Source organism: Stegostoma tigrinum, chromosome 12 (assembly GCF_030684315.1).
Source record: "Stegostoma tigrinum isolate sSteTig4 chromosome 12, sSteTig4.hap1, whole genome shotgun sequence".
Classification (NCBI taxonomy): domain Eukaryota; kingdom Metazoa; phylum Chordata; class Chondrichthyes; order Orectolobiformes; family Stegostomatidae; genus Stegostoma; species Stegostoma tigrinum.
In genome coordinates, this window is record NC_081365.1 from 68,613,230 (window position 1) to 68,625,542 (window position 12,313).

The window sequence follows — 12,313 nt, forward strand, 5'->3', positions numbered from 1 at the left end:
CGCAGACAAAGTGAGCCATCCAGGACTTGCTAAGAGAATAAAGCCACAAGATTCCACAGTTTTCAACAAACAAAATAAGGTTAACTATATAACCTTAGAAATGTAAGACAATCTACTATGTATACACGCAACCTCCAGAATTTACAACCAGAATTAACTTGAGAGAAATAAGGATAATGGAAACTCTGGTCAGGTACCTCCACAGTGCACATCAGACAGAAAATGTAATCCAGACAGATTCGATAGACTTCTCAGCAATCTTCCTGCCAGCTCCCTCCACAAACCCTTGCTCACCACTGCCGAAAAAGAGATCAGAAACAAAAAAAACTGAAGGAACTGCAATTGTTGGCTATCAGAAATAAAAATGGAAATTGCTGGAAAATCTCAGCAGTTCTGGCAGCATTTGTGGAGAGAAATTGGAGTTAATCTTTCAGGCCTAGTGACCCTTCTTCAGAACTGATGGTATCTAGGAGAAAGTTTTTTTGTGTAGAAGATAGGGAGTGGGCAGGGTTGAGCAGTTAAAACAAAGATGGAGGTAGAGCTCAAAAAGAGAAAAACACAGACAAAGAAATGAGTAATGGTCAGCCTTGGAGAATGAATAGCTGCTATTTGGGAGTATTCGTGTGCAAGTATGACTCCAACCTTCCTGTAGCTAGTCATTTTAACACAGCTTCCAGCTTGCGTGCTACTTGTCTGCCTTTGGCATGCTGCAATGCTCCAGCAAATCACAGCTTAAATTGGAGAACCAACATCTCAACTTCAAACAAGGCACTTTACAACCTTCTGGGCTCAATACTGAATGTAACTGCTTCAAATTGTGAATGCATTTCTACCCTTCCTTCCAGCTTTGCTTGTTACTTTCTCTGTCACCATGTTCTCTTTCTCCTCCCCCAACTCCAGTGGGACTGTCTTTTCTTTCCACTCAGGCTGTTAGAGACACCATTGTTCTGCCATTCTCACATTCCGCTCACTTAATCTGAACTATCAACATTGTTTCTCCCCCAGCACTCCAACCACACACCCCACCATTGCATAAATGCTACCCACGCCACACTTCAGTTCAACTGTGAAGACTCTGTTGACTCAATGTTAGCTTGCTTTCTCTCCATGGATGCTGCCTGACCCACTGTGATCTCCAGGCATGTTTTGTTTTCGGTGACTAGCTATGAGTTGTCAGTAATAGCAGACCATGTGAAATCAAGGACTGGTGTATGGAGTTGAAGAAAGCATGGGGAAGGCTCACAAACCCAGAAATTGTTGGAACTCAATATTGAGTCCGGAGGCAGTCAAGTTCCCAAGTAGAAAATGAGGTGCTGTTCTTTCAACTTGGGCTGAGCTTGTCTGGAGTATTGCAGCAGGCCAGAGACAGATATGTTGGTCAGGGAACAAGGTGACGTGTTGAAGTGGCAGGCAAGGAGAAGCTCAGGGTTTTGTTTTAGTGGGCAGAATGCAAGTGGTCGTCCATTCTATGCTTTGTTTCCCCAGTGTAGAGGAGACCACATATTGAGCAGCAATGCAGTAGACTAGTTTGAGTGAAGTCCAGGTAAACCGCTGTTTCACCTGAACAGTATGATTGCGTCCTTAGATACTGAGGAGGGAGCAAGTAATTGGGTAGGTGTTACATATTCTATGGTTGTACGGGAGGGTGACATAGGGCTGTTGGGGGGGTGGGGGTGGTCTGGTGTTAGGAGAGAAGGACATTGGACAGGGTGTCCCTGTGGGAACAGTCTTTGTGGAAGGCTGACCAAGGAGTGGTGGGAAAATATTACTTGCTGTGGCATTCCACTGGAGATGGAGGAAATGGTGACTAATGATCCTTTGGATGTGGATGTTGGTGGGATGGTAGGTTTGGGCAAGGGGGGCCCTATTGCTCTTGTGGAAGGAAAATGGAAACTGATGTTGAGGAAAGTGATGGAGGAGTCCGATGGACCAGGTGAAGCTGAAGCAAGGTGGAAATTGGAAATGAAAATGATGAAATTTCTCAATTCTGGATGAGAGAGGGATGCAGTGCTGATCTTATCACTCAATATATTGGAGAACGAGTTCTGGGTGAGGCCTGGAATAGAACTGGAACAAAGAATGTTCCGTGTACCCCAGAAAGAGATAGGTATAATTAGGGCCCATGCAGGTACCCATGGCTATTCCCTTGATCTGAAGAAAGTAAAATCAGTTAAAAGAGAAGTTGTTCAGGGGAGGACAAGCTCGACCAGCAGAGGAGACTGGTTGTGGATGGGAATGGTTCAGGGCTTTCAGGGGATGCACTTGTAAAGGGATTGCATGTCCATGGTAAAGAGGCATTGGTGCCCACAAACTGGAAATTCTGAAACTGATGTAAAGTGTCAGAGGAATTGCGGATGTACGTGGTTGGAGAGACTGGCCAAGGAGAGAAAATGAAAACCAAAGTGAGGTAGGAAGAGAGGAGTTCTGTGGGACAGGAGCAGGCAGAAACAAGGATGCTAGTGATACTGTGGGTCATTGGATCTCATTAAACTTTTATGAGGGATTCCAATGACTTCCCTGTCTCAAATATCTAATTTCAGAATTCCATCAAAATCCACTCCATCGCAGACTGTGTCAATGTCAACATTTGTTCATGTTCTCTTGGTCCACCTTTTATTTTCTGGGATCATGCTGCACTGTATTAATGAAAACTGTACTCTAGCACTTGCACAAATCCAGTTTTTCAGCTAGCTTTACCAAGCCAGTACTGCCCCAGGATTTTATTCTGACTTCTCATCTGGCTCAGTTGCATCAGTTGTGAAGCTGTGTGGATGTCAGATGTCAGGACATTTGTATGACTTCTCTAAATGATTTTCCACTGGAAGATGCAGACTTAGCTTTGAACCCTGCCTACTGTGTTGTAGTGAATGGAGCAAGCCTGGAACTTTTGTCTCTATGATGTTCAGAGAATTAGTATGCCACTTTGTTAAAAGGAAATCTCAGTTCATAACAGGTTGTAATTTCTTTCGATGTTTATATCAATTACCCAGTTGGTGTTTTGAGCAGCCCATCTGAGTAACAAATGAGCATAACATTTGCAAAGAGTGTTCATTTGAAGCTAAACTGATGAGTAGGAAATGCCATTTATTAAGCAGTATTTAAAGGTGCCAAACAGTATAATGCAAAATGAAATTTAACATTTACTGTTATATTATCACTCCTTTCTCAAATACACATAATTTATTTCAAAGTGACCATATATAAATAATAGAGAAGATGATAAAGATGAGGGGGAGATTGATGAATAAATGTCGATATCAAAAGTTTTTCCATGAAACATTTCATTATAGCCCTTATGCGTTGAATGTCATGAAATTGCATGGCAGATAGAAACAATTCTTTGTTATAACTATTCCGTGTTTCTGTACTTCAATTTTTCTCTTTCCCTTGCCTCCCAGCATGGAAATCAAAATACATGCAGATAAAATAAATCTGACATATAATGGCCAAGTTCAATGTTAAAATGGCAGCAATAGTGCATTTTAAAATTTGGTTCTATGAGCAAGGGATGTGCCCTGTAGTGTTCTGAATGACCCTATGTTTTGCATTTTTGGTTTAGTAAAGGGGACGTTTTGCTTTTTGGAAAAAATATTTACCCTTGAGAAAATTAACGAAGATGAAAATCGCAGTGGTGGAAGGAAATAGGAGATAACAAGCCACTACCCTCTAGCTGCATCCATCTGGCACCATCCCACACCCTTCCCCTTCCCCTTCCCCAGTCCTGATGAAGGTGTAAACCTGAAACATCAACTTTCCTACTGCTCTGCTGCTTGACCTGCACTGTTCTGACACCTCCACGTTGGATTGATTATAGCAAAATATCAGATGTAAGAAGGAAATGTAGCTTGAGGTCAAATGCTGCTGAGGGTTCAGAGTTCTAAGTTTATATTGAGATGATGCTGGGGAATGATAGTGCAATTCAGACTGAGGGATGTTTGTCCTAACATAAGCCAAAAAAGGTAGGTTTGATTCTAGCAAAGTTGCAGAAAAATTGCTGTCAGTTTCCGCTTGATAGACAGGAATCTGTCACAGTTGTGGAATTCAAGTTGATTGTGAAATCAAGTTGGATGCCTGTATGCATTTGAATCTGATCCTGTGCTTACAGATAATATCACTGAAGGGAATAAAATGAGAGGAGTAAGGACAGTCCCCATATGTGCTTTTATAAACATGAGTACATAATGGGATCTTGACAGATTAATAGCTGAGCTAAGACTAATCAACAACAGTAATGCTGCAACAACACTGTTGGTGTACAGTTACATGTCTGCAACAGAAAACTGATGCCTTCCAATTTCCTCGTGTCAATATAATATTTCGTTCCATCCGATTGAAAGCTGGCCCTACCTGAAGACTGTTAGCGTTGTCTGACCAGGAAATACAGCTAGATGTTTAATACAGTATGGTCCCAATAGCTGATTCATATAAAACGTTCTGGTAAAGTTAGAAGATCATAATATTTTGGCTGGGTTCCAGTCTTTGTGTAGCTTGAGTCACTTGGTGAAGTTAACTCCATCCTTGGGGAGTTATGATAATTAGCTGTCTGTTCTCAGGGCAACTGACTTAATTTACAGAGATAGTAAGAACTGTCGATGCTGGAGAATCTGAGATAACATGGTGTGAAGCTGGATGAACACAGAAGGCCGAGCAGGAAAGTTTGACGTTTCAGGTTGGGACCCTTCTTCAGTAAACTTAATTTACCCTTGCTTGTTAGTGGAAAGAACATTATCTGACTTCAAATTTAGATTTAATGGACGAATGTGTAGCTATTTTGTTTGTATAGTGTATTATGTGTGTTTTATTTTAGGTTGAAGAAGGCTGGTGGGAAGGCATCCTCAATGGTAAAAGTGGAATGTTTCCATCAAATTTTATTAAAGAGCTTCCAGATGAACAAGAGGAACCAGCTAACACACACAATGATACCACAATAAAAACAAGTAGGTTCAGAAAATTTATTTCAGTGAAATTTGTATTATATATTCACCTATCTATTTTTAATTTGTAACATGCAGATAAATATGTACCTGTATGCAGTAATGTGGTGTTCTGAAGATACTGTCCTTCTGTGGTCTGAGTTTATTGCTTTATAAAAGATTAAAGACTGTTAATTGGTTTCTAGTTTTGCTTTAATAGCATTGTCTTTGGATATTTCCAGGTGATAACTGTTTCAGTATGTTAACTCTTCTAGTTAGTCCTCGGTTTCACCCTTGTTTGGATGACTTTCTGCTTCAGTTTTTGTCTGCGACATGTGCTTCTTATTTTTATGACCATTCCGCAACTATCTATTTCTGTAAAGAAATTAAATGTAAAAGTTCATGGTGGTAATATGTAACACAAGGCAAAAATAAGCCTGTTTGATTTCTTTCAGCCTTCATGATCTGTGCTTATTCCCTTGTTGATAAAGTGGAAAGGCTGTATGTGAAGGATAAAAAAATTCAACTCTGGAAAGAAAGTAATTGAACTGTACAGGTCATGGTGCTGCAAAGTTTGATTTCAAATCTCTGCCATTTTTTTAGGCTGACCACAGTCAGTCCACCAGTAGGGTTGTCTCAATCGGTTGTCTTCCCTGAAACAGGGAAGATGAAGTAGCTTCCTGATCCCTTTTAGGAAGTGTGCATATTGAATGAAAACATGATTAGGTTCAGCACTATTGCCTTTATTTTGTGGTCAAATACGATAGCAGCATTCTTTTCCCTTCAATAAAATGGTTCAATGTTCTTTCAGATGTGAAAGACCGAGGAAGTCCCGAACAGGATCCTACAAATGGAGTTGCTGTGAAGGTGGCAGATGGATCAAATAATGCATCAGCAACAGAAATTCAGCCAAAAAAGATAAAAGGATTTGGATTTGGAGACATTTTTAAAGACAAACCAATTAAACTGAGACCAAAATCAATGGAAATAGAACTTGATAACAACACTATAGATAAGGTAAAATGCTTTATTAATTATGTTTTTCAAATAATAATACACAAATGCATTCATTGTAATATTGAGAAGCCTTAGCAGATTCGAAAACGATGGGAATCAGCAGGAAAACTATCCATTGACTGGAATTAAACCTAGCACCAAGGAAGAACATTGCAGTTTTTTTGAAACAAAATCATCTTAACTCCAGGACAACCCTGCAGGACATTTTGTGATGGTATATTCATCTCAATCATCTCCACCTGTTTCATAATAGACATACCTTCAATCTAAAGAATCCAAAATAGGGATGATTACTGATAACAGCTCAAGGCTCTGTGCTTTGCCAATTTCTCAGATACTGAAGCAGTCCCTCCTTGCATGTGACAGATGACGTGAACGACAGTTGTACTTACGCCCCAGAGTTCGAAAGGAGATAGCTGAAGAGATAGTGGAAGTATTAATGGTGATTTTTCGGGAATCGCCAGAGTCAGGGAGGGTCCCAGAGGACTGCAAAATCGTTAATGTGACACCCTTGTTTAAAAAGGGAGTAAGGCAAAAGATGGAAAATTACAGGCCGATTAGCCTAACCTCAGTTGTGGGTAAGATTTTGGAGTCTGTTGTCAAGGATGAGATTTCTGAATGTTTGGAAATGTATAGTAAAATAGGGCAAAGTCAGCATGGTTTCATCAAGGGGAGGTCATGCCTGACAAATCTGCTAGCAAGTAACGAGCAGTGTAGACCAAGGAGAACCAATAGTTGTTATCTACCTGGACTTCAAGAAGGCCTTTGATAAGGTGCCAGACAGGAAGGTGCTGAGTAAGATAAGGGCCCACGGTGTTAGAGGCAGGGTGCTAGCACAGACAAAAGATTGCTTTCTGTCAGACAGCCAGAGTGTGGGGATAAAGGGGTCTTTCTCAGGATGGCAGCCGGTGACAAGTGATGTTCCGCAAGGGTCAGTGCTTGGACCACAACTTTTCACTTTGTACGTTAATGATCTCGATGAAGGAACTGTGGGCATCCTGGCTAAGTTTGCAGATGTTACAAAGATAGGTGGAGGGACAGGTAGTATTGAGGAGGTGGCAAGGCTTCAGAAGGATTGGACAGCTTAGGACAGTGGGCAAAGAAGTTGCAGACGGAGTACAATGTGGGAAAGTGTGACGTAACGTACTTTGTTAAGAATAAAAGCATGGACTATTTTGTAAATGGGGAGAAAATTCAGAAGCCTGAAGTGCAAAGAGACTTGGGAGTTCTAGTCCAGGATTCTGTCAAGGTAAACTTCTAGGTTGAGCCAGTAGTCAGGAAGCCAAATGCAATGATGGTATTTATTTTGAGAGGACTTGAATATAAAAGCAGGGATGTACTACTAAGGCTTTATACGGCTCTGGTCAGGTCACATTTGGAGTATTATGTGCAGTTTTGGGCCGCATATCTCAGGAAGGATGTACTGGCCCTGGAGGGGGTTCAGAGGAGGTTCACAAGAAAGGTCCCAGGACTGGAAAGCTTAACATATGTGGTACGTTTGATGACTCTGGGACTATACTTGTTGGAGTTTAGAAGGATGAGTGGGAATCTAATTGAAACTTTCAGAATACTTGAATGGCCTGGACAAAACGGATGTTGGGAAGATGCTTCCATAGGTAGGAGAATCTAGGACCTGAGGGCACAGCCTTAATGTAAAGACCTTTTAGGATGGAGATATGGAGAAACTTCTTCAGCCAGAGAGTGATAAATCCATGGAAATCACTGCCACAGAAGGCTGTGGAGACGAGGCCATTGAGTATATTTAAGACAGAGATAGATAGGTTCTTGATTATTAAGCGGATCAATGGTTACGGGGAGAAAGTAGGAGAATGGGGTTGAGGAACGTATCGGCCATGATTGAACGGTGGACCAGACTCGATGGACCAAATGACCTCATTTCTGCTCCTATGTCTTGTGATCTTAGGCTGTTAAGTAGCAATTGGCACTTAGCCCATGCAGTTGTCAGGACCAATAAAGGAGAACGTAAACACCTCCCGAACATAGTATACTATTACCATCGCTGTGTTTGCATCTGTCAACATTGTTTTGACCAAGACCACTCATTCACTCAGGTCATAAGCTGGGTGTATGTGGTGAGTAGCTCACCTGGTTTTGAGCTTCTTGACTTTTTTTTTGGAACCACATCTCCAGGCAGGCAGGAATCATTCCATTACATTTCTGACTTGTCTCTTTTAGATATCAGATGGTTGTTGGGAATTGTTCACTACAGAATTCCCCTGGACGCAAGCGTTTGTTACACACATGCACTTATATATTTATACACATACTTACTTAAGCATTAATTAGTGATGATTGTGTCACTTGAGTGTCAAGAGGAGATGATTAAGTTCTCTTGGTAGAGATGTCATTTCTTGGCACTTGTGTGGTATGAGTATTTATTGCCAGGTATGAGTCTAAACCAGCTTGATGTCCAAGTCTTGCTGCTTGTGAATTAAGATAGCTTCAGTATCTGAAGGTATTGTGATTGCACACTGTTCAGTGCCAGTCATTAGTGAACATTATTACCTTTATTACAAATGGAAAGTCATTGATGACACACCTGAAGATGAAGACAGTGCCCTGATTCTTGTGGCATCATGGTAATGTCTTTACCTCTGAGCCAGGAGGCCAGGTTCAAGTCCTACCTGCTCCTTACGTGTGAAATTGCATTTCTGAATAGATCAATTAGAAAAATATCTGAGGAATTCCAGTAATGCCATGGGACTGAGATGATTGGCCTTCAATAACCACAGCCACCTTTCTGTTTGACAGTTTTGCCTTCAACCATTGACGTCAGTTTTTCTGAATTTGTTGATATCACTCTTGGCCAAATGCTAGGTTGTTGTCAGGCCCTAGAGTCTTGGTAATATCAATTGAGTTCAGTTGTTTCTTGATGCCACATTATGTGAATCAAATCAGGTAAGACTGGCATCTATGATGCTGTGGAACTTCAGCAGAGAGTAACAGTGGAGCATTGACTTGGCACATGTGGTTGGAGGTGGTTGCAAATGCATCAGCCTTATTCTTTACCTCGATCTGTTTAAAGGTATAAACTCATCAAAGAGAATGAGTATGGGTTTGTGAAGTGAACTCTGGTCTAAGTAAACAGATTGAATTCTTTTGGCAGTTGTTAGGATGGTGAATGCATTCTCCTGGGGCATACAGTGCCATACATTTTAGATTAAATTGCTGCAACCAGTTTGGAATAGATTATTATTGACTTTTCAGTTAATTAATTTGTAAAAAATATTCGAGGATCATGAATTTGAGCTGGATTTAGCCCATCAATTGGAGGTTAAATTTGTCGTTATCAAAAATTGTTCAATCCTGCACAGAAATTAAATTGTAAACTATGGAATTTTGTAGAATTGTAACAGGAGTATCAGCCGTTTATACTTTGATAAAATATGCCTTCAGAACATTTTCAAAGAAATTAATGTATTTTTCCTTCAACTTCTCTTTATAGTTATGATTTCTAATAATTATTATAATAGTCAAAAATGTCATGCATCACAAAACACATTGTCAAGCACTGCACTAATTTTTCAAGTCAAAATCAAATGTAGTTACCAAATTTACAACAATATTCTTGAACTTGTGGCCTGAATGATGTAGAAGATTAGGCACCCTGTTGGACTGCTGATGGTTAACACAAATTTCTGGGTTGTTTGTGCTAATATATTGTTAATAAACTGGATTTGTTTTTGCCTTGGCCTTGTTGTATTGTTTAAGTGTAAAATGAAAATTACATTTCCTTCATGTTTTGAGAATATTGCTGGATTGTTTTAAGAAGCATTCCAAAAGAGGAAAGTAGATCTATTATTTCAATTGTTGCTATACTTTTGTTGTCAAGACACCCCATTGTGTTTCTCTCTGTTCTCCAGAACATATTTGGGCCTAAATCCCATAGTGATCATCAACAGAGCAAAGAACAGATCAGTGATAAGTGTTATTTTGCTATTTTGGCCGGATTGATTTTGGTCCAAAATTCTGATGTCTCAATGGGCTAGCAATGCTGTAAATAGTACAAATGCTTACTCTTTGTGGCAATCGGCTCATCACAAGGAATTAGACCACCATTTTTGATACAATAGTCTGGTCAGTAGTGGTCCTGCCATGTCTACAGCTGTGCAGCAATCCATCTTGAATTTTCGCTGTCCTTTCTTCAAAACAGAACACACCTTTGTAAATTCAAGGCATTGATCAATGTCAGTTTAATCTCCAATAACTATGGTACCAAGATTAGAAATACTAGGAAATTGAGCATGTTGTTTTAATTAAATTCTTTTGTTTTTAATTTTATTCCTTTTAAAATGTTATGATTAGTCAGCTCTTACCCTTTAAAATAATTTACTATCATTCATTTTTGTAAACTTTTACTTCATAGTTCGGACGAGTATAAACATTTGAATCAATTTGGTCCTTCTGGTATCAAAGTATTTGTTACCATTCGATCTAGTTGTTGTTTTGTCCCTTGTTCCCCTAAAAAAAGTGGCTAAATTGCTCATGTGACTGGAAGGCCTTTGTACCTCATGACTAAGACCATACCCAAATTTAATTTGTTCTGTCAGCTTTGGTTCAGTTGTAACACTCCCACTTCTGAGTCAGAAAGTCGTGGGTTCAATGTGCAACCCAGGGACTAGCCACGTTTCAGCAGCATCCAGAAACTGGGTATGTAATTCAGGCTGACGTTTTAGTGCATTACTGAAGGAGTGCTGTGCTTTTGAAGGTGCCGTGTTTTAGATTAAATAGTAAATCATCTCTCTCCTCTTGAGTGAATATCAAGTTCCACAGCACTATTTAAAGAGGAGCAGGGGAGTTTTTCCATTGTTCTGAGCAAAATATGTTTCTCAACCAGCATCACAAGTGATATGACTATTGACCTAGCTGCTGTTTTGAAGTATCTTGCTGTGGACAGCAGCTGTCTTGTTTCTGTACTTGCGCTAGCGGTCATACTTCAAAAGTACTTCTTCAACAATAAAGTACCTTAAGATATATTAAGACACTGAATAAATGCAAATTATTTATTTCATGACTATAATCATGTAATTCCTGAAACTGATAAATTGTTCTTAATGTTGTGAAACATCGTGCCACCTAATTGTTAACAAATTGGGAAATTGGTGTAAGCTTCTTATGACATTGCCGTGCTATTACAAAGACCTCCTATTTCCACTTCAGCAATGTTGCCTGGTGCAAATCCTGGCTAAGTTTATCTGCTTCTGAAACCTTCACTTACAGGATCCACATCCCTCTGGTCCCTTCCTATTCATGTATTCATCCAGGTGCTTTTAGAAAACTTCTATTGTGTCTGCTTCCACCACCACTACCTCCAGCAGTACGTTCGAAGCACTCACTACCCTTTGTATGAAAAACGCGCCTCACACTTCTCTTTTAAACTTATTCCCCTCGTACCTTGAACCTGTCTACCCTAGTAATTGACCCCTCCACCCTGAGTAAAAGACTCTGACTTTCCACTTTATCTATGCTACTCACAATCTTATAAATTTATATCAGGTTGTCCCTCAACCTCCTGCATTCCATTGAAAACAAGCCCAGTCTCTCCAACCTATACCCATAATTCCTTTGTGTAGCCACACTCACATACTATCTTAAGCAAATGGCTTATATTTTGTGGTTGCAACACAGCTTCACACACCAGAGGAAACATTGGCAGGGTCCTAGTAACTTAATTTTTCCGATGACAATGGAACACAGGTGCTGAAATGCTGTGATAACTGTCCATCATTGATCCATTTGAGCTTTTTGTACCATTTTAATTATGTTATGACTGATGTGTGCGACAGTTCCATTTACCTGTCTAGCATTTTCAATAGACTTTAACTGGCAATTATGCACCACTTGTCTAAATTGGCTTCTTGATTTAATTTTTAAGAAAATTGATACGTTCATTTTAGTTCATATCATTGGAAAATTGCTAGTTTAACAATAATATATTCAACACTGATGTTTCATTCTCTAATTGTCAGCTGGATTTGAGAGAGTGCCGTACAGTAGATAATAAGCACATCAAATTTGTAGCTTTCAGGGAATTGTAGCACTGCATTCTGAGTATGTGGTTTATGGCTTATATTTTAATTTCTAAAACTGAAAGTTTTTCCTGCCAAATACAGGGTGAATGTACTTCAAACAAACCTGGAATTTATTGCACCTAAAATATAGGGTCATGGTGCTTCAAGCAGTTAAGGGGTGGCCTAACTAACTAAAGAACTAGAGCCCTGACAGCAAGGTCAGTCCAGTGAAATGTTCTTGTTTTGCAACTTGGAGTTAAATTAGTTTAAAAGTGTTAGGAAAACTCAGAAGGGTTGTCTTTTGGCTTTCAGCATTCAATCAGGTACACAACAAACTGGAGTTCACAGTAT

The 12,313-nt window shown here is 39.8% G+C and overlaps 1 protein-coding gene across 3 annotated transcripts in view; it reads left to right on the top strand.

Annotated features, from left to right (window-relative positions):
* The window catches only part of sh3kbp1 (SH3-domain kinase binding protein 1), a 149,161-nt gene that overhangs the window by 79,466 nt on the left and 57,382 nt on the right, over window positions 1-12,313 (top strand). For all 3 annotated transcript variants that reach the window (XM_048541349.2, XM_048541348.2, XM_048541350.2), the window contains 2 exons: window positions 4,808-4,937; window positions 5,725-5,930. In XM_048541349.2, the coding sequence (XP_048397306.1) occupies window positions 4,808-4,937; window positions 5,725-5,930 (336 nt within the window). The remainder of the gene's footprint in view (window positions 1-4,807; window positions 4,938-5,724; window positions 5,931-12,313) is intronic.